Genomic DNA, 25,961 nt, shown 5'->3' with positions numbered 1-25,961 from the left:
TCCACTCGGGCTTCCAAATCCCGGTAATTGCTAAACAGTGCCGATGCACACGATCTACGATCACAACATAGCCTGGATATGAGAATTTCCGGTCTCCAATTCCATGTAGCACACAAATCACCATACCTGATCCCAAAATTCCGTCGTCCGAATACATATCACACCTCAGGTACCCATTCATTCCACGAATGATATTATAAAATTCTTCTATGCCATCAAGCAAACTCGAATATCAACAGTCGATCCAACAAGAAAGTGCCGCAATACTACCAAAGTATCATCAGTTTAATCACATTACCCTTTTTCTAAGACATATACTCTCGTCAAATCACTTCCAATTAGCAGTACCATTTCCCTGATTATCCGAGGCTACCCGTTGCCTAAGAGTTTATGAACTTCCTTCCAGAACTGAACTGAAACCTCATACACGCAAATCTCGATCCTCCACAATGTACCACATATACCATACCATCCAAGGATAACAGGAAAACTTTTATCTCTCTTCCGAGCCACAGGCATCTACACACTCAAATAGTCAAGAGCTTCCATTGATCCCATCTAGATGAAAACTCATTACACATCCCATGCCTCTCATATTCATAGAAAATACACCTCTCCAACCACGGTAGGAATCAACAAGAACTCCCCCAATTCCGTTTGCACAAATTAAACTGCCAGGACTGAATCCTTCTAACTATACCAAGCTAAGCAAGCCATCAAAACCCATGAGCATTGCTGCAAAATACCTGTAGGAACCCATTACCTCGAACACATATAAAGAATTGATCATATCCTTACCATACCGATTCGATCTACTATCGAGCTACTCCATCTATCTAAATTTCCTTCTGATTCATTTCCAACTTGATGCTTCCTCTTGCTGTAGTGCCACAATCTCTCAACCCAGATTTACCTCACGAGATCCAGGCATTAGTCCACGCTGTCTAAGACCCATAAGCCGCTTAATACTCTCTTAAATCTTCCCAAAACATCACGTTCCCGAATACTTTAATCTGAAACTTCCTGCGAATCCGAATCTGTTACCTTTACTTTCCTGGTACTGAACATAGGAACCCATAATTCACATCGAAATACTACAAGTCTTGCCCCATTCCAATGAAAACAACAGCTTCTAACCACATATGCAACTTTAAAATACCCGATTGTTCCCTGTAGGATCTTGAACATATTAGAGCCATCCTCGCAAGTCATTCACTCTTATTCAAACTGCAACTTACTGACCTAACGAACAGAACCACCCATGCCTCATTGGCACTCCGATACCGCAAAATAAAATCCTCATCCCAATACAACCAAGCAACTTCCTGCTCTATGCGCCGAGCATCCTTTACCAACAACACTCTAGACATTATGTGATTCTCATACTCTGTGAAGCATAATATATCCTTTGTCAAACTCTTCCTTTACTCTAGCCATAACTAATTCACTCGCACGCCCCAAATTGGAACCAACATAGCACCTAACCGTGCAATCAACTGCTCACAACAGACTCCCCCACTTGGCTCGAAGCCATAGATCAAGATACACTCAATAACTCATAACACTTTTACTTTATTGATGCCACAATACCATAGTGAGATTATACTCAAATAATTCATAAGTTTGTGAAAACACAGATCATCCAGTACTGTAAATCTTCTGCAAATCTCGCATTCATCCCCGCAACAGATAAACCCACTCTCTTAAGCGACCCGAAATTTCAAATTTCAACACGTACCCTTCAATTACACATGAGATCTTCTAACATACACATAAGGATCACACCACTTCAGAATGCTCCGCAGGAGATAACCCATCTGCTTGGCCTCAATATAATATTTCTGTTTACCTTCCACCATCATACACATTACACCGTTACTTAGTCTTCCAGAGTCTGAACTCATACCGCAACATGAAATTTATTTCACCCACAACCGGAAAACATGAAAAGATCCTTCACACGCCCATAACTCGGGGATATACCTCGAATCACGATGGAATTCAAACACCTAATAGTTCTTCTATCATCCAGCAGACCTTCCACGTCACTTCCAAGTTACATAGATACATCTCGCAGTACTAACATACTTATCACATGGCTATCCAGCCGTCCTTCCACTAATAGGGACAATACCGGACATATAAGTTCAAAACAATTACTCACACAATCAGCACCTCGGTGCTCAAGCCATAGGCAAAGATCCGGCCTCAAGTCCTCCAGACTGGCCCAACATCAACTCAAAGAGATCACATCTCGCCCCTCGATCGGGGAATCACAAGCCATCAAGGCACATCTGATACTGAGCGCTCATACGCGCATGCGAATGCGTGGAAGGAATTTCAAGAGTTACTTTTCAAGCTGAATCAAGGACGCACGATAAGAATTCAAGAATGTGAAGTTTTCCTAAAGGTTCTGCAGCCTCTCGAGGAGAAATACAGACGTCTCCGTACCGCTCCGCGAGATTCTACTAAACCTGCTCATGACTCGTGAGACCTAGTAACCTAGGCTCTGATACCAAATTATCACGACCCAATTCCCGAACCCGGTCGTGATGGAGCCTCTCGTGAAGACAAGGCCAGCCAGAACAAACGAAACACCTGCTTTAAACAATTAATTAACATAAACAGAACTAAAACATGTTTAAGATAGCCATAATTACGGAAACAGCGATAATAACAAGGAAAACCATCCCCACACAACCCAAACCGGGGTGTCTCAAGTCACGAGCATCTATCAGAGTATAATTACAACTACAAGGCCTAAAATATACAAAAGAGAACTGATAAACATAAGGAAGAAATGCAGTGCTGCGAACGGTAGCAGTCACCTCGCTAAACTCCGATAAACTTAGCCTCCGATCAACTCAAACCCGCTACCGGATGAACAAATACCTGCATCTGCACACGAGGTGCAGGGAGTAAAGTGAGAACTCCAACTCAGTGAGTAATAACAATAAATAATGGCTGAAAGCATGAAAACACATAAATGCACAAGGCAATTCTATATCAGGCAGTAAATTACTTAAAGCAGTAAAACCGTAAAGAATCAAATGAAATCTCCTTTTAAAAACAGGTAAATCAGGTAAAACAACAAGTAAATAGTGAGTAGTAATCTGCCCCTCGGGCCCAGTATCAATCGCTCAGAACAGTATCAGCCCCTCGGGCTCAGTATCAATCACTCAGCACAGTATCAGCCCCTCGGGCTCACTCTCAGTTACTCAGCATAGTATCAGCCCCTCGGGCTCACTCTCAGATCATATGGGTACCCGCGCTCACTCTGGGTGTGCATACTCCGGAGGGGCCCCTTACGGCCCAAGCGCTATATCGACATAAGGCCTGAAAACCTTCTCACATCACACATAAGGCCTGAAAGCCTCCTCACTTCACACTCGAGGCCTGAAAGCCTCCTCACATCACACTTGAGGCCTGAAAGCCTCCTCACATCACACTCGAGGCAAAGCCTCCTCACATATGGCCCTCGGCCTCACTCAGTCCAGAAAACATCATAAGCCCCTCAGGCATCAATAAAATAGTAGTGCTCAGCCCAAACAACAGTGGAAATATCATTTAAGTCTCAAAGTTCAATTAAAGCAGCTGAGTTTGTAAAACAGTATAATCAACAGGACTGAGTTCAAGTAGTTTATCAAAATAGTGAGGAAACAGTGATAAAAATCCACAAAGGATTCAAGCAGTCGGCATGAAGCCCAAAATATGGCAATAGGCCCGAGTCATGTTGATAACAAATACATTTCAGTCAAATACGCGGTAAAAATTTTAATCGGGACGGACCAAGTCACAATCCCCAGTAGTAAACAACCCCGCGCTCGCCATTAAGCGCGTGTTTCACCTCAATAATCCGGGGTTTCAAACCCTCAGGACATCATTTACTATCATTACTCACCTCGATCCGATCCAAACTCTAGACCGCGATGCCTCGCCCGCACGAATCGACCTTCGGATGCTCCAAGTCTCAAGATTTTCCATGATTTCTTGCTCAAAAATCGCCCCAAGCCGTGTTCTTTCACAAAAAAACGTCAAAATGAGCAACAAAAAAAACCAGAACAACACTAATACACCCGAATCTGGTCGCTAAAAGCCAAATCTGGTCGCTAAAAGTGCCAAATCTGGTAGCTAAAAGGTGCACACCAGATCTGATGCACCAGCAATCTTTAATTTCACTAAAAAGGCTCTAACTCCATCATACAAACTCGGAATTCGATGTTCTTGTTCCTATGAGTCACAAATAATAATACGAACATAGACCTTCAATCGAAACTCAATTCGGAGCTTATTTGCTCAGTGTGATACCCATTTCGCTCGTTAAACAATTAACTCATGTTTCGCGTCAAAAACCCAATCGCTACTTGATGAAATTAAATCAAACTTTCGAGATCACTCCTATAATTCATTGTCAAAATTCCGGAAGTCTCGAAATCAAATTTCGATCTTTAGAACTAAAAATGGACCTTTGGATCATTACATGCTTATGCTCAAAACGGCAAAATCTTCCAAAAACTCCTCCAAAATTTATCCGAGCCTCATGGGACCCCGACCAAACATGCCAACACACCCCATAGCATCATTCAAACTTGTTCCAACCTTCGGAACGCTCAAAACAACATCAAAACATCGAATCACCCTCGGATTCAAGCCTAAGAATTCCAAAACTTCCGAATTACTCTTTCGATCAAAAACCCGACCAAACGACGTCCGAATGATCTGAAATTTTGCACACACATCACAAATGACATAACGAAGCTACAGCAACTCTCGGAATTCTATTCCGACCCTCGGATCAAAATCTCACCTATCAACCGGAATTCGCCAAATTACTAACTTCGCCAATTCAAGCCTAATTCTACACCAGACTTCCAAAACCAATTCCGATCACGCTCCTAAGTCACAAATCACATAACGAAGCTAACCAAATCATAAAAACTCCGATCCGAGCTCATATACAAATAAGTCAACTCTTGGTCAAACCTTTCAAATTCAAACCTTTCAACTGAAACTGTTCTTTCAAATTCATTCCAAATTTTCCTGAAAACCAAAACCAACGATCTACATTAGTCATAATACATAACACGGGGCAAGTCATGCCCGAAAACTGGCGATCAAAGTGCAAAAGTTCAAAACGACCGGTGGGGTCGTTACAACAAATTATTTATCAAATTTTAATATTTTTTTGTCCCAAAGCTAATAAATCAATCGGGTATAATTAAGATACAAATTTAAATACAAACATAACACAAATTAACATGGAAACACATTAAACAATACAAATATGCATGTACTATACGAGTGTCGACATAAACAAAATCGAAATACCTCGATTTAAGTTTTTTGAATTTGATTGAAATCGAATTTTTGCACTCGAAATAAGGAATCCAAAGCTTGTCTTGTGTGTGGGACCTACACTCTTTGCTTTTTAGAAGATGGGTGGGGCCCAATTTTTTTTTTCTAATTTGACGAGGGGGGGGGGGGGGGTAGACCACCGAGAGAAACAAGTTTGTTTTTAAATGGGGGGCAGCGAATTGTGTTGGCGAAGAAGAAGAAGGGTTTATTTTATTAAGGGCAATTCGCAGTACTATACTGCGAATTGCTTATACGCAGTATAGTACTGCAAATTGCTGGGCCCAAAAATCGGAGTGTCTCAATTCGCAGTACTCTACTGCGCATTAGTTAAATTTTTTTTTTTACTAATTCGCAGTACTCTACTGCGAATTACTTTAACGGCAAAATTTCCGTTAAGGTAATTCGCAGTATAGGTATTTAGGTAACTTTTTTTTTAGTAGTAAAAACGTGTTTTTTGTCCAAAAAAACATTAGAAAAGTTTCGGACTCTGTCTTCCCTTAGGCAACTGGTCGCCTTTGATTAGAATATTAGTTTTTCAAGTTATTTATTTATTTATTTTTAGCTTTTCAAGTTCACTTTCCCACTTCGTGGTTTATTTCGATCTTTTTAAACCCAACAAAAGAAAAAAGGATTGTTGTGATTTTTCCTGTTTTATCATTCTTATTTGACGATTTACTGACTCGAATAACTTATTTTTATTTTGATTAAGTTTATTAAAAGGAGTAAAGCGCCCTCTAATGAATAATGAGTTCAAAGTAGGCGCGGGCTTAATTTGGGCAAACCCAAAATTCAAATTGAAATCCGAATTTTTTGGTTTATTGGTTTGAATTTTTGGATACGGATTGGATTTGGATTTAATTTTTAATTTTTTTTTATTTCAGATTGAATATTGGATTTGGTACTTTGAATTTTTGAATATCCGAAAATTAAAATTTTTATACTTTATATTTAGTCCATTATCCATATGCCAAAAGTATTAAGTTTAATACCCTTCCCATCAGATATTATCTCATATATACTAAGTTACTGTCAGAATACTTTTTATTTGGACATGGTTTTACTATTGCTACTTCTTATTGGCCGTATTAATGTCTCCATTGCATTTCCTTGATAATAATTTAATTATTTGAATACTTTATTTGGATGATTGCAGTGAGAATGAGGAACTTTTCAGGCAATTTAACATGAGTAATTCATTTGGATATTTATTTTTGTAAAAATAAGAAATATCTTAACTTATAAGCTCAAAATTGGAAATCCAAAATATCCAAACTGATTAATCCGAATCGAACTTAAAAAATCTGATCCAATTCGAACTTATTTGAATTGGATTTGGATTGTCATTTCTTCAATCCGAAAATAAAAAATTCAAACTGAAATTTTTATATACAATTTGAACTGCCCGAACGCCTATCCCTACTTCAAAGTGTCTCTTCTTTCTCTTTATCCCCAAAAAGAAAAAAGAAAAATATTTAAAATAATTTGGATCAATTCGCTTATAAGCACTGCAAGTCAATTAACTGAATGCACCTGACAACATTGGAAATACAAAACTTTTCTACTTGGTTCATGATATTTAAGTATCTTGTAAGGTTCTTTCATGTTCTTATGAGGGATGAAGGGTGAAGTCGAAAAGTCAGCAAAGATCAAGGTCGTAAAATTATTGTAGTTCAAGGTTGAGGTCGAGTATTTCAGATAAAGTTATAACGGCCAGTTTTAAGATAGAACACAGAGAAGAATTTGCATATGTACTATTAGGGTTTCTAGGAACATGTTCCCTATAATAAATAGAAAAAGACACAATGATAGAGGGCATGAAATATTCATTTGTAAAAAAACACATTGACTTTATAGAGTGAATCCGGTCTTATTACAAGCATATAAAAATAATCTTTTTGCTAAGATTATTGTCTAGCATTCTCATTGGATCCAAGAACAATCTAAGTGTTCAAAGGCTTATCAATCATTCATCATTGTCATAAAGAATATTCACATACTTTACACCTTTTCAGGTGACTCACATGCTTCTATTTACTTAAATGTCGTTTATTGTTATACTTGTTATTATATAATGTCGTATTCTATCTTTTTGTATCACTAAACATTGTTATTATTGTTTACCTTCATTGTCATCCGGACAAACATACAAGTGACTTGTCATAAAACTGATAGCTTTGTCCTTAGGATATTATAATTAGTTAAGATTGACTCTTCTGTATTTAAATCTAACTAGTTGAACAAAGATTTATATTTTTGGTCAAACACCCACCGTATTAACATTCCTCTAATTGAAATAATAAGGGCAGATCTGAAGAGGGAAAAAACGTTATTTCTTTTTAAAGAAAGAAGAAAACGTTGAGTGTCTTAAGACAGATTCAATTTGTTAAATTGACTATATTTGGGACCGGAGGGAATAACACCTTATGTTTTACGAAGTCACGCGTCATTGCCTTCTTTTTATAACTGCATGCTCTTCAACTATAGCAAGATCGCTCAATATTTCAATAAGCTATTAACTACACTGCTACAACTAGTCGGGGCGTGTATGGGTTGAAATCTGACCAAGGGAATCTTGCTCAAATAGAGATTACTAGAGACGATTAGGCCGAGTTCGTACTCGAGATGGAAGGAACCTATTGGCGAGCTGAGTAACCGGGGCCAAGGTCGAATACTCAGGTCGGCCATAACGGCTAGTTTTGTAGCAAGATATTTTACGAGAATATGTTCCATATAAATAGAAAGGTAAAGAGAAGAAAAGAGGCATGTAATATTCTATATGATAAGAACTCTCATGAAAAGTTGACTCTCAAAAAAAATATGAACTTTGCCTTTCCATAAAGATTCGATTTGTTGTTTATCCCACATTTTCTCGCTTTCAGATCCGAGAAAGTCCCATGTATTCCCACGTTCATTTGTCTTACATCATTGTCAGAGAGATGAATCATCCACCTCATTCAATATTTGGGTGAATCATTCTCTCTATTTATATTTACTGTCATTTAATGTATTTATTGCCTATCATTATTCCCATCTCATTCATAACAGTGTCATTCAATATTCATCACATTAAATAGGCTTTAACGCATTCCCACGTTATTCGTATAAACGCATTTCAGATCTAGAATTTATCGTGTTTAATTAGAACTTACCCATTATCCTCTTATTTAATTAGTTTAACAAAAGACTTCATACTTTTTGGTCAAACAGGGTGTATCTAGCATTTTAATACCGATTCAACTGGACTCATAACTTTTGACGCGGTGCATAAATTCATGTGTAAAAATCTTTAAAAATTGCAACGAATAGTGTGTATGAACCCATAATTTTAAAATAAGTCAATAATAAAAACTTTAAACGTTGAACCATAGAGTTAGAATCCTAGATCCGTCTCTCACCACTAGAGTCTAGAACTACAAATAACTGACTACCAAACTGGTTAATACTCCACCTCTGCACTAGCTGCATAAGGATACTCCTAGTCTTCAAGAGAATTAGCTGAGCCACCTTAGCACTTTGCAGTAATAGAGGCATGGTTATATGAAATTCCACGCCATATCATGATACCCCAATTACCCTATATTATCATCATTAGACTATAGTTAATTAATACACAATATCGCTTTAATTTATGACTTACTCATTGCTAATCTGATGAAAAATCAAATGCAGGTAAGTTTTTAAGCGAGGACGGAGGACCAATTTGTTCTTTTAATCTCTAGTAATTGGTATTTGTTTGACCCAAAATTTATATCCGGGTTCAACCAATTAGATTTAAATAAAGTATAGTCAATCTTAACTAATATCAATATCCAAAAAACAAAATAACCGATTTTGTAGTAGATAATATGTATGTTTGACCAAATCTCAATAAATGTGGACAACACTAACAATATTCAATGATCCAAAAGGTAGAAGGTAGCATTAAATAATAATAAATAGCAATGAATGATATTTAAGTAAATAAGAATATGTGAGTCACCCAAAAAGGGGTGAGGTTTGTGGATATTCCTTTTGACAATTATGAATGATTGATGAGCTTTTGAATATTCAATTAGTTCTTGGATCAAGGGGAAAAGTTATGCAATAATCTTAGCAAAAAAGTATTTTTCGTGTGCTTGCGATAAAGCCGAATTTCTCTATAAAGTCAATGTGTTTTCTTACAAGTGAATCTCCTCTTCCTATACTTGTGTCTCTTTCTATTTATAGGAACATATACATAAAATACCCTAATGGTACAGGTACAAAGAATATCCTCTAGAATATTATCCTCTTATGTCTTATCCTAAAACTAGCCGTTATTCACTCTATTTACGGTGGGTGCTCGACCTCGACCCTGATCTTCGTTGACTCTTCGACCTTGGTCTTCAATAGCGTTATCGGCCCTGCCCTTCACTTCTTAAGAGATCGCTTCGATGTCGGGCAGCCCCTTATCAAAGTCGTACCAGGACACGTGGCAGCTGCGAGTGCCTCTTTAATTTTAAGATGGTTTGATCATGTCAAAGTTAATTTTTGACCCACAGTATTAGGATAAGGAAAAAATATAACTGTACTTCCTCATGCTTTGTCCTTGTTAACCACCTTTCTCTTATAGTCCTGTAAAAAGACAGCAATAGCAAAGACAAAAAACTATCACATGTCACCGACTCACCGCAACTTTAGCCAACACCAAATACCACAATCGTTAAATCTTTTTTTAATTTTTACTACTAAGGTAATACTATATATATGTATATATGTTTTCCACTTGTGAATACTGGCTATTACTGTTTTACATAAGCACACTTTTAGGTTTTCCATAGGGCAAGAAGTTTTGTGTTCTGAGAAAAGAGTGAAAGAAAGGATGGAGTTAACTAAGTTATGGGCACTTGTTTTGATATTAGTTGCTTTTGTAGGCCAGTCAAATGCCTCCTTAACTAACTTTAAGGATTGCTACTCGAAATGCTTTGTGTTCTGCTTGATTGAGCCTTCTCAAAATCTCTGCACTTGCACTTCTAGATGCTTAAAAGAATGCATCTTTAATTCAGGTTCTGATAATAGTACTACTTCTACTGCCACGTCCAGTTCAAACAATGATGTTCGACTTCAACCAGACAGCAAAAACCTTAACTTCTGCAAGCTAGGTTGTGCCTTCTCTACCTGTTCTACTCTCAGCTCAAAACATCAACCTAGTAAGTTTCCCCCCTGCTACCCTCCTTATGGTCATAAGTATTTTTAATCTGTTCTTTGCTTGTATTTTTCTACCAGGAGTTCACGGGGTCAGCCGTGGAAACAACCTCTTGTAGGAATGCAGGGTAAGGCTGCTTATAATAGACCCTTGTGGTCCGGCCCTTTCCGACTCCGCACATAGCAGGAGCTTAGTGCACCGGGTTGCCCACCCTTGTGGTTCGGCCCTTCCCCAACCCGCGCATAGCAGGAGCTTAGTGCACCGAGCTGCCCACCCTTGTGGTCCGGCCCTTTCCGGACCCGCGCATAGCAAGAGCTTAGTGCACGGGGCTACCCAGCCTTGTGGTCCGGCCCTTCCCCAAACCCCGCGCATAGCGGAAGCTTAATACACCGGGCTGCCCAACCTTGTGGTCCAACCCTTCCCCAAACCCCGCATATAGCGGGAGCTTAATGCACTGCCTTTTTTGTTTTTCTTTGCTTGTATCTTTCTCTTGGTCTGTTTGTTTTTCTAATTTATTTTTCTTGTTATTCTTTCTTCTTAGATGGAGGAAAAATGGATGACTGTGTTGGATCCTGCTCAAGAATGTGCAGCAGGAACTACTCCTCACCTTAGAAGTGGCACTGCTACTGTCTCGAGTATTTTATACTTTTATGGGACTTTATTATCCTCTTCGTTTTTACTACTTAATTTTTTTTTTGTTTTTTTGCAGTTCCCATTTTCTTTTATCTTGTTTCCCAGTATGGAAAAGTAATTCACAACTGTGTTTCTGAATTTGAGGCCTCCTTTCCCTGATATTTATGTAAACTTCAGATTTGATGATTTCTTTTTTGAGTTTTGAGCATCTAACAGTTAATCACGGAATTCTTTAAATGACAACCCAATGATCAATAAGCACATTTCTGTAGAGTCACAGGCTCAATTGTGTCAAAAGCAATATCAGTTTCTGTCAATTAACAAACCACATATGATAGTATGTTTTTATTGAATTACGTGAAGCTCAGTTTATAATTGGTTAATTTGCTGGAATGCGGCAGGACAATGTATCTCGTCCTATTAATTTTAAGTATTTTTCATTGTCTTGGCATGACCCGTGAACAAGGAAATGCCAAAGGGCCAAAGAGCAAATGATAGCACGTGAAGGGAACCAACCTCTCTCTAAAGAAAAGGATTAGGACTACTGTTACTGCATATTTTTTAAAATTAATAAGTAAAGGATAATTCCATTTGCTTAAGGATTTAGCGGACAACCTGTTCGGGCAGATCCATTTCTCATTCAAAAATAATTGCTTGGCATTGAAGACCAAATTAAGCAAGTTTAGCACAACAAAAAACAAGGTCAAACACATTTTATATTAAAATAACCTCTTCAAAGTAAAGACACTGTTTTCTGTCCGTCTGATTGAGATTGGAAATTCAAGAACTTGCGACTTCAAGTAGCAAACCAAGGGCAAATATCTGTTAGGTTGTCGACTTAGTTACAGCTTTGCCAAATAAAGGAAAAAGAAACGAAATATATCAGAAAATGATAGAATGACCTCGAAGGCCAGAGCTACGTCTACCATTCATGCAAATAAAGCAATACAAAAGACAGCTAAACCACAGGTAAAGGAAAAAAGAGAAGAAATACAAGGGATAGACAACATCATAGTGGAGAAGATTCCATTTGCTATATAGAATACAAGTTATCCATCTCTAGACAAAACTATTCTCTTACCTTTTTAACTCTGCAGGGGGGAGGGGGGGGGGGGGGTAGGAAACCGTAGGGTGGGTTTCGTGATGAAAATAGAATCTCTATGCATCTTTGCCATAATTATTAGTCATCTGAAATTTAAGGAGAATTTTGTGGTGTCTTCAAAGAGCCTGGCATCTTATCTTTATGTTCCATCACAACAGCTCGAAACTCCTCAACAATAGAGGCATCCTTGAACTTCAAGGCAATTGTTGAAAGTCCATCTTTCCCGTCACCAGCACTATTCATACAAGCAAAAGTGACGCCTTTTTTATCCATATTTGTGAGCTTCATTTCGGGATAAAGGTTAGCATTCAAAATCAACCTGTAATTACCTCTGGTTCTCATAACAAGTCTAGCTTTTCCAGTCTCAGTTGAAGAAATATTGACCTTCAGCTCTCCCTTCCCACGCTCCTTCCACCCTCCATTAAGAAATTCAAACAGCGCAGAGTCAGCGGTAAAGATAGCCTTTTCGTTTTCCTCCCCTGTTTCAACAGGAACCTCTTGCATGGAAGGAATACCAATTCCCTCGCCCTTGTTAACACTGGATGACCCAGAGTTACCAAACAGAGAAGCATTTCCATTAGTGGAAAGATTAAGACCAAAAGGTGACTGGTCACTTTTTACTCCAAAGAGAGAGACAGATCCAAGTGGAGATACCTCTTTCGAACTAGCTCCAAACGAGAACGTAGTATTGGAGAACCCAGTTCCTGCAAGTCCTGTGAAAGCATTTTGGCTACTGGAGAGCTGTTGGAACGAGCTAAAAGATGCAGTTTCAGCACCCTTTTCATTTTCTCCATTGGCCACATGTTTTTCCTCTTCATTCTCGGTCTTATTGCCTTCCACTTCTACGTCATTTGTAATCTTTTCCACTACTGTGGCTGCCTTAGTATCATCTTCAATTTTCTCACTTTCCGCTGCCTTCTTTTCAGTAGATTCAGGTATGTTAGGCTCATTGGGATTATCAACTTTCTCCTTATCAACATTTTCGTCAGCTTTGGACTCATCAGATCTGTTTTCTGGTAGCTTAGATTTTCCATCGGTTTCCTTCTCATGATCAGCTTCTCTATTCACATAAGTTTCTTCCTCTTTAGTTGCCTCACTTTGATCATTTGATTCTTCTGGTTTCTTGGAAGTTGTTGCCCCACTCCCAGCTTCAGTTGTGGTCACAGCAGGAGTTGTACTGGCATCAGTAGGTGGAACAAATCGAATCCCCGCAAAAGGGTTAGAAGACAGAGTAGTTGTAGTCGATGACGTTTTACGGACTTTGACAATTCTCCTACTTGCCATCACCTCATCACTTGCTCTCTTGAAAGTTCCACTCTCCTGCTCAGATGACTCATTATCATCATCAAGACCAGGATTATCTCGCGATAATTCCTTTACAGCAGCCCTTTTCTTTGATGGTTGAAGAGATTCAGCGTCCCCCATCCCAAAATTAAGAAATACAGTTGAAGGGTTCCCGATTCAAATTTCTGCAGGAAATACTTAGAAGTTTCAGTAACCTGACAAACAAATAATAAATCAATCTGCCCTGCAGCATAAAGCAACCTATACCGTTGAGAGAAGGTCAGAAATGTAGATAAACCGGAAAGCGCAAAGGAAAACCTCATCAATCTTCAGGAAGGTAGGTCAGATGACAGTATACTTTGAAATAACTACAAGGAAACTTATACCATGGCCACAGGCTATACCAACAAGGCAACAACTAACATTCTCAACAAACTCATTGAAGGAAACAACAGAGCGAGAGTGTGAGTGTGTGTGTGTGTGTGAGAGAGAGAGAGAGAGAGAGAGGAAGGCACAGTCTATTTGCTCAAATGTGAAACGTCATAAGGAAAAACAAAATAGGGGAGTCGAAACAATATACTAAGGGCTCGCAACATTCGCTGATTAAGTGAAAGTAGTTCAGACATAAGGGCAGCAATCATATAAGGAAGCCAATTACACAAATTAGGTGAGCACACACTGATGATATTGAATTATCTAATATTTATTAAACCTTAATAAAGAATAAACATAAACCCGGAACAAGCAAATATATAAGGTAGCAAATAGAATAGGAGAGTGGAATTAATAAAAAAACAGCCACCTATTCAGTCATGATGCTTTGACCTTCTTAGTTTCTTTCCAATGAAATGGTTAAAAGGGTATTTTTCCCTGAAAATTGGACAAATGCTTACCCTAAACTACCTTCTTCTCCCTTATTTATTAGTCATATATCACATATGTTGCAATTTCGAAGTCAGGTGCTCGAAATTCAGAACGGAGGTTAGCACCTCAGTAATGTCTTTACTTATGCAAAAAAAAGTGTTGCAATTTCGAGGAATCAAGATCATAAAATTCCTCAAAGAAAGCAATCTATCAGGAGGGAAATAAGCTCTGAAGAGTAAGCAAAACAGCCATCTCAAAAAAATCAACAATAAGACATTCTGAGAAATGCATGTTTTAATCAGCTGAAAATCAAACGTATTAAGAATTAACAGCATAATCGAGGCCTTGGGTTACAAAAACTAGCTGCCTTGAACAAGGAATCAAACGTACTAAGAATTAACAGCAAAATCGAGGCCTTGAGTTACAAAAACTAGCTGCCTTGAACAAGGAAACAAAGCGAACAAATTGCATCAAATATGATCTGCGGTTTATAATTCTTAACTATCGTGATAAGCTAAAATAATATATCGTCACTTATTAAATTAATTATCATTTCAACATAATTCAATTTCAGTTCTTTCCCAATATTCTTTCATCTACCAAACAGTACATTACCAGAAAACCTTCTATCACAAAAAATAGTACGCACTATTAGAATCCCTGAAAAGTAATATATTAAGCTCATATATAAGTGGGTACACTACTTTCAAATTCTGAATTTGTTACTAAGAGTTAGTTAGTTAGTTAATTGCTTTAATAAGTTTGACAGAATATTAGCAAAAAGTCGACTTAATTAAGGAAAAATCATTTACAAAATCAGAAGGGAGATCGACGTTACCTGGCAGTATCAAATTTCTCGAAGTAGCTTTGGAGAAACCTCAACTCTCTTCTGAAATGAACTGGGAGTATATAAAAACCCTAGACGGAGCAAATGAACAGAGCTGTTCGCTTTGTTTTTTCTTTCTTTTTTGTTTTCCCTTTTTATTTATTTTCATTTTTTCCTCCTTTTAACTTTTCTGTCCGCTGACATTTTCTTGCTGGTTGTTTTATTTTTATCTCCTTTTTTTTTTTTTGGTTTAAATTATCGGTACAGTTAATTTTATTTACTTGCATCTCAACTCGTACTACAATTTACACAAAGTGTAGGAGTTAGCTAAATTTTCAAGCGGATGTTCACTCGCACTGCGCATTGTGAGTTAAATTTTGATTTAAGATTTTCGGTTGTTACGCGTATATCTAAAGTGCTCAATCGACTAACTAAAGACTCTGATTTTTAATTTATTGCATCCTGCAGTCAACTTGGATATGAAATATTCTTTTATATTATTGATTTTAGCTATTTATTTAATATAAATTTCAGATTTGAGCCATGGAGTGAGCAACTAACGCTTGTATAAGGGTGGACTGCCTACACACACGTCTTGAGTGCGGACCTTCCCAGATCTTGAAACGCAGGTACTTCGTGTACCGGGCTATCTTTATTTATTTATTTAATGTTTTATAATTTATTGCTTTCAGAATTGTAATTTTTAAATATTTTAAACTTCAAATTGAATCAATAAAATAGAATAAAGGGATCTTTTTCTTCCTATACAATATTTGAAACTTTTATCAAAATTGTCCAAGTTTTGTAAATTACCCGCCCTAAACAAGTATTCCTTCCAATTTATATACAAATCTATTATTAGTGCCTTAAATTGAGGGATTCGGTTATACCTTTTTTCTCTCCTCTCCTCTTTCCCTATCCTCTAACCAACCAGTGATGACCTTAACTTTGGTACTAATTTCCATACCAAAATTCAACCAAATTGTTCCAATCAAACCCCACATTTTGATATCTAAACAACAAATCGTATTGCTTCACTATCGGCCTCATCTTTTCATAGCACGGGATGCTCTTGTTTACACAGAAAGCGACACTATTATGACAAATTTCGTCCTCAAACCTATCACCTAGGCTTGGCTCATTGCTGTCAGATAACTTGGATATCAGAACAGGCTGGAAAAAACTTTATCGAGTAGCCTGAATTTCTTCATCTCCTATAATGAAAAGACATGCTATTTATTGGATGATGATGCGCAGTTAATATATATATGATATAAAACCTATACAATAATTTGGGTGGAATGTATAGGTAATTTTCTGTATTTACATACTGTATTTCTATAAGAATCACTACTTCGATGGAGGAGCGAGAAAGAGGAGAGAGAAAAAGTTTGTGTAATGTGGCAGGTCCATCTTTATGATACATCTACAACAATATACTATAAACTAAAAACAAATTTCATACAAGTAATTATACAGTATACAATTTATTTACAACTTACATACTGAAAAAAGCTTCTCTTCTTCGGTGAAGCTTAAGTTGTCTTGTCTTTATGCGCATTCTTTTTATTTAAGACAGCCTGCCAGCCAGGGGAAGGTGTTAGCCACAAGGTTTCATGTATTGATTTTGATGATACCAAACAAACATTAGTTATATTCAATGAATATTTACTTACTTATCAAAGAATATTTACAGATTAAATGAAGAAGAATTAATTTGATGAAGACCCGCACAAATATGGAAAAGAAGTTATTATGAAATCATCATAGAAGTAAAAGGAATGAAGGTGAGGAGGAAAATTATGCAGCTAATCCAGCAAGACTGAATGGGCACAATCAAAGAAATTAAGGCAAGACTCAACCAAGATGGAATCTGGAAAGCAATAAAGGAAGGACGAATTGAGAAAATATTCACAAATGGGCAAAAGGATTTGACGTGGGTTACTAGTACTATTTTTCTATCTCAATCAAATAGAGCACTAAAGTTTTGAAATACCATAAAAGGAAAAGTCTTTCACAATGGAAGGAATATTTTATGAAAAACTTTTAAGCAAGGAAACATGGTTGTTCATTGGAAATTTGGAAGGCATCACTGGAAGGAAGTATTGAGTTTTAAAAGGAAAAGGATCAAGGAAGATTTAGTATTGCCTACTCTCAGAAGGAAAGAATATTTTGTGGCATGTGCCAAAGCTCCATAAATCATGCAAAGTTTGAATCTTATGGAAAGTGATAATATTTCCTTAACTTATGGAAGATCTAAATTCCTCTAGTAGATACAAAGGGGTCCAAGTTTAGAAGTTTTTTTGAAGAGTTCCAGGGAATCATAAATGATGATTCGTGAAGATTTCAAATGTAGTTTGAAAATATGCAACTATTAAGCAAGATGATTTCAAAAGATTGAGCCAACAGTAGAAGAACCAGTATCATGAATCAAGAGGAAGGAAGTGTCTAAGTTCGGAGACAACCAGATTCAAGGACAAACAAAAAGGAAAGAATGAAGATGCTTAGCAAGATTGCTACTAAGGAAGATTCAGTTACTACATTTATATTCAATCAAGAAGCAGATTGACTCATCCTTAATCAAGGAAAGAATGAAGATTCAGTTACTACATTAATGATCAATCAAGAAGCAGATTGACTCAATCAAGGAAACTTAGATTACCAATCATGGTCACTCCAATTTTTGAAGACCGCGCTTGCGAATTAATCTCTCCTTGAATTCAGCTGTGACAAGGAAGGTCACATTCGAATCAGGGCCAGTCAAATAGCAAGATTTGAAGAGGCACCCCTTGGGTCAAATCCCTTAATTAAAGATCTTGTGTCCAATTTCGAAAAGGACTCAACGGCTTTTTTCTCTTATATAAGAAGGTTGCTCTCTCAATGAAAAAAGTACCAGCTTCGCGGATAACTTTCCTACTCTTTCTACACCTTAGTCAAGCATTGTATTCTTAAGTTTACTAGTGTCATAAAAGATAGAGAGAAAGGGAAAAATACTGAGAGGTTGTGTCATTGATCGCTTCTTTGGTGAGTGAGTGAAAACCAAAGTATCGTTGTTGGTGAGCGAGTGAAAACTAACCCTTTGTTCGTTGTTGGTGAGCGAGTGAAAACCAACCTTTTCAACGTTGGTGGTGATCGCTGAAAACCACTAAGGCTGTACTCAATTCAATCTACAAAGAGATCTAAAGACAACACTCTTGCAACCCAAGAGGACTGGATTAGGATACCATATTGGTTCCGAACCAGTATAACAATTTCTGGGGACACCAACAAACTTAAGAAAATTGAATCCAAGTCGATTCTTGAAGAATCTGAAAATGGTGAAGATCGGGAAGACTTGGCTGTAATAGCCAGGATGAGAAAAAAAAGAATAGAAAGAAGCAGAATAGAAAATTCTAATCCATCCAGAATCGTCAAAAGAACCACAAGAATGAGGTTCAACAATTAGAGAACGTATGCTGCTACAAATGTGGTAAACCTGGACATATGAAATAAAAATGTCCTAGTCTTAAGAAGAAAAATCTTAGAATATCAACTTGGAGCGACGAGGATGATCAAGAAGAAATGACAAACATATCTCTCCAGGAAAGAAGAGAAACTGACGAGGTGTGCCTTAATGCTACTATGGATTGTGATCTCAAAAGCGACAAGGATGAATCGGAAGAAGAAAATGATCACGAAAGAACGGAGAACCTATATTTCATGGCAATGGGAGAAATTGACAAGGTATGTCCTACTCCTATTACGTATTGCGATAAATGTGATGAATTGCAGGAAAATATTGAATTGGTTCTCAACGACCTTGAGAAAGTTCTCAATGAATATAATAAGTTGAGGAAAGAGAAGAAGAATTGGGAGATCCAACTTGAAGAATATAACAAGTTGATACATGAGAAGAAAGATTGGGAGATCCAACTTCAAGAATATAACAAGTTGAGAAATCAAAAGAAAGACTGGGATATTCCGCTTGAAGAATATTTGGTGGAGAACAACTTACTTCAAGAAGAAAATTTTGAGCTTCGCAAACAAATAAGCAGCTTGCACAAATCCCCCAGCCACTACTTTGATCGATCAAAGTCGTCTCCTTGGCTTAACAGCTATAAGTCGACTGAAAAGGGATCTACTGGTAAACGTCCTACTTTGGACAAGTTGACTAAGGAAAGCTCCAGGTCAACTAATAAGGCAGCTGTAGGTAAACACTCTTCTTCTCATATTACATGCCACTATTGTGGCAATTCTGGACATAAAGTATTTGCATGCAATTATGCCAAAAGTCATATTAGATCAAAATATATTTGGAGACCTAAACAAATACATGAATCTCCAATTACACTGGCTACTAACCATGAAGGACTCAAAAAGATTTGGGTGCCAAAAACAAATTAATTTGTTTTGCAGGGATTCTAAGTCCAGCCATAAAAAGGGATAAATGATATTTGCATAATGGTTGGTCCAGGAACATGCTTAAGGATGCTTCAAAGTTTACACTACTCTATAAATGATGAAGGAACTATTACACATGATGGTAAAGCTTGAGTGATTGGTATCACTAAAGGTTATGCAAGTTCCTTCGGAGGCTTTATAAGGTGATACGTATCTAGTAACATTTTTTGTTAAGTATAATATGATATGTACAACTACATATTGCTTGAGTCAACCAGCTGCAACATACTATTATGTTTGGTGTTAATCTTATACTTGATTTAGAGATTTTGAATAAGAACGAATTTATATCGTGCATGAACCATGCCACTTGTATAAGCATTAGGATAAGCAAGCATGTATGCATGTATTCCTTTCATGTAGTTGTGAGCTTAAGATAATTTGTGAAGAGAATTACTTCTTATATCTATTCTCTTGGTGAATGTTTCAATACTTCATGCAAATCAAAGAAGGTTGTTTAACCTTGATGCCTCGGTAACTTATGCATGTGGAGATGCTAGACTATTCCCTGACTAAAAAGCTTGGAAGGTACATATATATGTTTCTATTAATGATTATACTTACTTTTTCATAGGTCATACTTTTTAATAAGAAAATAACACATTTGCAGTGATCATCGATGTGAGTTTTAATGGTATTTGTTTGACATTTTCTTGCAACAAGTATGATCTTTCACATTTTTGGATTGACGCTTCTATCGAAAGCAGGCTTGAAAAGAAAGCATCATTTTTGCATAAATTGTCATCATTGGCTTATATGTGCTTCAATATTTTTTATTGGATCCTATCTTGAATGAAATTCTATCTGAACTATGGAAATAAAAAAATCAAATCAATTTTTGGTTATCTTATTTCCTTTGGTTGCAATTGTCTTGGTAAGACTCTTGACATATTTCTTATTCATTAGTTGTAGAGAAATCTCATCATGCGCGTTTTTCTTTATACTAATATTTTTCTAAGCAATTTGTGAATAAGGATGGAGAACTTACAGTGGATAGCTTGCGATAAATTGCTAGTGACACATCTATACTAGTTGAACTAGACAGTCATGAAGAAGCATTAAACAATGAATGCTGGATTCCAGTAATACAAGATTTGTTGAGCGAAGCTGAAAGAATAAAAAGTATGGAAATCCAATACCAAGCAAAGGAGCTGCAATCATAGATATCTAAAGCCTGATAAGATTGGTAAGCTTATAGCCCAAGGTTTCACAACAAGAAGCTTTAAGCCTCTGAAAGATAATCGGTTTGGAAATGAGCATCATGGAGAATTAACTTTCATCTTCACATTCCTAATAATGTGAAGCAAGGAAAAAGTTGGTAAGTACACCGATCAAATAAAGTACCAGGTAAAGCACAAAACATAACACTATGTCATAGATTTCTTCCTACAAAAGGTAACATGCAAGTCTGCCCTGAGGACTTTGAAATTGGAGTAATAACATTGTGTATCCTTTCATGGTAAATCTGATCATCATTGCTCTCATGTGCTTATCATTTATAATTTCAAGTATGTATTGTAATCTGCATAAGACTCTAGCAAGCTACAATTATTTCTAGCCAATTCAAAGTATTATGTTTTCTTCTTGTGATCTAGCGTGGTTGAAAAACTTTTATTCAAATGTTCACTGAATTTATTAAATCGATATATAGTTCTCCAGTTACTTTTGAAGAAAGTATCTGTTACTTTATACTTATTTCTTCGATGGTACTTTGAATGATTTAATCGACTTGTGAGTTTTTATCCCCAACTTTGCTAAGTTTTCACTATAGTGAAATGATTTTCTACTGTGAGTCTAGAATTTTTGAAAATCTTTCCTTTAGTCCACCTACATTGTCAATACAATTTCTTTGGATTTGGATTAGTACTTTTAACTATTTGATCAGATTAAGTGTTTTCAGCTAACTTTCACTTCTATTAGATTTTTCTTTCTACTTAAGTTTTTTTAAGTGACTATTATTACATGATTGTTTATAACTCTTTGGATGGTTATAAGTTATAGTCAATCTTTAAATTGGATATGTGAGTAGTATGTGAAATTATCTGTATGTTGGTTACAAATACATGCTTGCATATTCCCTATAAGTTATTCCACCCTTTTGATGATGACAAAAGCGGGAGAAAATATATGGTACAAAACTTTCCTTGCAAATTTACAGATAAGACGCATGAAGGTAGGGGGAGCATGACGAAGGAATGCTAAGAGCAAGGAGGAGCCTTTACTTGTCATAGGAATTTATACATTAAAGAGAATGCTCGATATTTCAGGGAAGTAACCACTTTATCTAATTAAGCCTTTGATTAAGTTTTATGTTTTGTACTCATGGTTTGCCATCATCAAAAAGGGGGAGATTGTTAGCCCCAAGGTTTCACGTATTGATTTGATGATACCAAACCAATATAAGTTTTAATCAAAGAATATTTACTTACTTATCAAAGAATATATACAGATTAAATGAAGAAGAATTATTTTGATGAAGACCCGTACAAATATGGAAAAGAAGCTATTATGAAATCATCACAGAAGTAAAAGGAATGAAGGTGAGGATGAAAATTATGCAGCTAATCCAGCAAGACTGAATGAGCACAATCAAAGAAATTAAGGCAAGACTCAACCAAGATGGACTGAATGAGCACAATCAAAGAAATTAAGGCAAGACTCAACCAAGATGGAATCTGGAAAGGAATAAAGGAAGGTTGAATTAAGAAAATATTCACAAATGGGCAAAAGGATTTGACGTGGGTTACTAGTACTATTTTCCTATCTCAATCAAATAGAGCACTAAAGTTTTGAAATACCATAGAAGGAAAAGTCTTTCACAATGGAAGGAATATTTTATGGAAAACTTTTAAGCAAGGAAACATGGTTGTTCAATGGAAATTTGGAAGGCATCGCTGGAAGGAAGTATTGAGTTTTAAAAGAAAAAGGATCAAGGAAGATTTAGTATTGCCTACTCTCAGAAGGAAAGAATATTTTGTGGCATGTGCCAAAGCTCCATAAATCATGCAAAGTTTGAATCTTATGGAAAGTGATAATATTTCCTTAACTTATGGAAGATCTAAATTCCTCCCGTAGATACAAAGGGGTCCAAGTTTAGAAGTTTTTTTGAAGAGTTCCAGGGAATCATAAATGATGATTCATGAAGATTTCAAATATTGTTTGAAAATATGCAACTATTAAGCAAGATGATTTCTGAAGATTAAGCCAACAGTAGAAGAACCAGTATCATGAATCAAGAGGAAGGAAGCGTCTAAGTTCGGAGACAACCAGATTCAAGGACAAACAAAAAGGAAAGGATGAAGATGCTTAGCAAGATTGCTACTAAGGAAGATTCAGTTACTACATTAATATTCAATCAAGAAGCAGATTGACTCGTCCTTAATCAAGGAAAGAATGAAGATTCAGTTACTACATTAATGATCAATCAAGAAGCAAATTGACTCAATCAAGGGAACTTAGATTACCAATCATGGTCACTCCAGTTTTTGAAGATCGCGTTTGCGAATTAATCTCTCCTTGAATTCAGCTGTGACAAGGAAGGTCACATTCGAATCTGGGCCAGTCAAAGAGTAAGATTCGAAGAGGCACCCCTTGGGTCAAATCTCTTAAATAAAGATCTTGTGCCTCCAATTTCGAAAAGGACTCAACGCCTTTTTTCTCTTATATAAGAAGGCTGCTCTCTCAATGAAAAAAGTACTAGTTTCGCAGACAACTTTCCTACTCTTTCTACACCTTAGTCAAGCACTGTATTCTTAAGTTTACTAGTGTCATAAAAGATAGAGAGAAAGGGAAAAATACTGAGAGATTGTGTCATTGATCGTTTCTTTGGTGAGTGAGTGAAAACCAAAGTATCGTTGTTGGTGAGCTAGTGAAAACCAACCCTTTGTTCGTTGTTGGTGAGCGAGTGAAAACCAACCTTGTCAACGTTGGTGGTGATCACTGAAAACCACTAAGGTTGTACTCAATTCAAGCTACAAAGAGATCTAAGGAAAACACCCTCGCAACCCAAGAGGACTGACCAGTATAAAAATTTCTGGTATCATTTACATTATTGCTCTCATATTATATCTGTTCCTTTACTGTTTGTTGTGATTTACACTTGTTTAAATCAAAAGCACTAACAGTTCTGTGCAGGCTGTCTCCGCATCAGTCGACTAAGTCTAAATATAGTCGACCAATTTTTAATAGGCGTACAATTCACCCCTCCCCTCTTGTACTTTCAGAAGGATCTCAAGTCCGAGTGGAAGGTTATCCCAGAATCCTTCTTGAAAATCCTCTTTAAAGCCTATATCGCGTCGTTTAAGGCACAATAATCGTTTTCCATGTTAGATTCATCGTTGGACCTTGTTACCGTGCCGAAAAAGATGTTATAGCGACCATCCTGGGCCTTCCACGATTGTTGACCTATCTCGGACTTCAAGACAGGACATACGGTACAGAAAGGACCACCACTATAAAATTATTTATTTGAATATCTTATTTCCTATCAGACTAAGCATAGAAATCCAATCACTAGGATTATTAACTAATAATGATTGTGAGTATTGAAAAAAAGTTCTGAATCTGGGGAACACTTCACTATATATTAATATGTTGGAACCCCCTTTATATTATTAAAAATAATATAATAATAATTTTTAATAAAAGGCGGCTTCTCCTATGTCGTGTCTTCGCATCGAAAAAAAGAGATTTGTCCTCTCCTATAAAGAAATCAAACCCTAATGAATTGTCTATGAAGGTGGCTCTTAGCTACATCAGCGCTCAAATTCCTTAATCGTTATTGCCCAGGCTTCAATGATTACTCAGGTAAATACAACTACAACATCATACAACTTAAATACAATTTTCATACAAATTTTATACAATATTTCTTTTGTCTGTATTTTTGTGTATGCTTTGCATATATTTTGTAAGTGGTGTGTTCTTCTTCCTCTCTGAAATTTCAATCAAAACTTCATCTCTTAAAATAATTTTGATACATATCAATAACTTTATCTAAAAAGATAGTATTTATAATTTAAATACAAATTTCATACAACGATTTATACATTATAAAACTATTTTTCAACTTTCATACGACATTAAAATTAAAAAAAGTATATAATTACAATAAAATACAATTTACATACAGCTTTAATACAATTTCATAAGTATATTGTATGTCATGTGTTCTTCATCTTCTTCTTCGAGTTTCAATCTCAAATTTAGCCAAAATCAAGTCTAATCTTCACCAAACACCCTCAAAAGTGAGATATAAACTCCAAAAAATATTTCCAATTGTTTGCAACAACACCCAATCCAAACAAACAATAGTTTTTAAAAATCCAAATTCGAATTCAAAGTTTTGAAACTTTTTAACGGCTGTCAATGGTGGAGAATCAAACACCTTCAAAATTTATTGATTGACAATTTCAATTCAAACACCAATTGTGCAACATGAAAAGAAATTGATGAAAAAAAGATAGGATAAAAAGCGGAGAAAAACGAAGGAAAAAAATTGGAGAGAGAGAGAGAGAGAGAGAGAGAGAGAGAGAGAGACAGAAAGAGAGGGAAATAAATAAATCCCTATTCAATTCCTAATATAAAGGAATACTCATTAATACTAATGTATATAATTGGTAAATTGTATATGCCCATGCAATTAAGCTTAAACATGATTATGGAGAGTAATAAAGTTTCATACCCATAGAATAAAATTAGGATTAGTTACCTCCTATAGGAGATACCATATTTATTTTAAATAAATACCCTTTTAAAAAATTATATTCCATAGCTACCTTTTGATTTTTTATAGCAAAATATCTATTTATGGTCATTTCCTACCCTTAAGCCATAAAATAAGCTTTGTAAGTATTATTTTTTTCTCTCCACTCAAATTTCTCGTATCCCCTACCCCATATCTATTCCCTCTCTCTCTCTCTCTCTCTCTCTCTCTCTCTCTCTCTCTCTCTCTCTCTCTCTCATCTTACTACCAGAACTCTTCGGCAAAGCATCAGAATTAGAGTTTTCCAGCGAAGACTTTTGGGCTGCCGAGCAATCATCCGATATAGAAATTTTCTCCGGCGTAACAACGGCAACTGGAGGCAACGGTGACGGCGAGACGACATTAGGGTTGTTCTTGAACAAAGACGATGGAGTTAGGGGCTGAGCAACTTGAATTTTCTGTTAATATATTTCAATATATCTCGTTGTATTTCCATGTATTTCATTGTATTCATTATCTTTTTTTTCATTGTATTTCAATGTATCTCGTTGTATTCCATGTATTTCATTGTATTCACTGTCTCGTTGTA

At 36.4% G+C, this 25,961-nt stretch overlaps 2 protein-coding genes across 2 annotated transcripts; one reads left to right on the top strand and one right to left on the bottom strand.

The window, feature by feature from the left end:
• LOC109228363 (thionin-like protein 2) lies at positions 10,092-11,350 on the top strand. The gene is made up of 2 exons (XM_019393509.1): positions 10,092-10,523; positions 11,061-11,350. Exons 1-2 carry the CDS (start codon positions 10,196-10,198, stop codon positions 11,129-11,131), a joined length of 399 nt encoding a protein of 132 aa, XP_019249054.1. The 5' UTR covers positions 10,092-10,195; the 3' UTR covers positions 11,132-11,350.
• Positions 12,033-15,413, bottom strand: LOC109227379 (nuclear pore complex protein NUP50B-like). Its single transcript, XM_019392523.1, has 2 exons — positions 15,241-15,413; positions 12,033-13,723 (listed from the first exon to the last, which is right to left on the bottom strand). The coding sequence occupies exon 2, from the start codon at positions 13,677-13,679 to the stop codon at positions 12,348-12,350; it is 1,332 nt and encodes a 443-aa protein (XP_019248068.1). The 5' UTR covers positions 13,680-13,723; positions 15,241-15,413; the 3' UTR covers positions 12,033-12,347.

The sequence above is a fragment of the Nicotiana attenuata genome, chromosome 6, assembly GCF_001879085.1.
Source record: "Nicotiana attenuata strain UT chromosome 6, NIATTr2, whole genome shotgun sequence".
Lineage (NCBI taxonomy): Eukaryota > Viridiplantae > Streptophyta > Magnoliopsida > Solanales > Solanaceae > Nicotiana > Nicotiana attenuata.
Note: the sequence above shows the minus strand (reverse complement) of the source record. Positions and strands in the feature narration are given on the sequence as shown.

What these genes read in the sequence shown, in the direction of transcription:
- LOC109228363 (XM_019393509.1), top strand. Translation starts at nt 10,196, where the DNA reads ATGGAGTTAACTAAGTTATGGGCACTTGTTTTGATATTAGTTGCTTTT. An exon ending in CAGCTCAAAACATCAACCTA is followed by an intron (nt 10,524 to 11,060) that starts GTAAGTTTCCCC and finishes CTTTCTTCTTAG; the next exon opens with ATGGAGGAAAAATGGATGAC.
- LOC109227379 (XM_019392523.1), bottom strand. Translation starts at nt 13,679, where the DNA reads ATGGGGGACGCTGAATCTCTTCAACCATCAAAGAAAAGGGCTGCTGTA.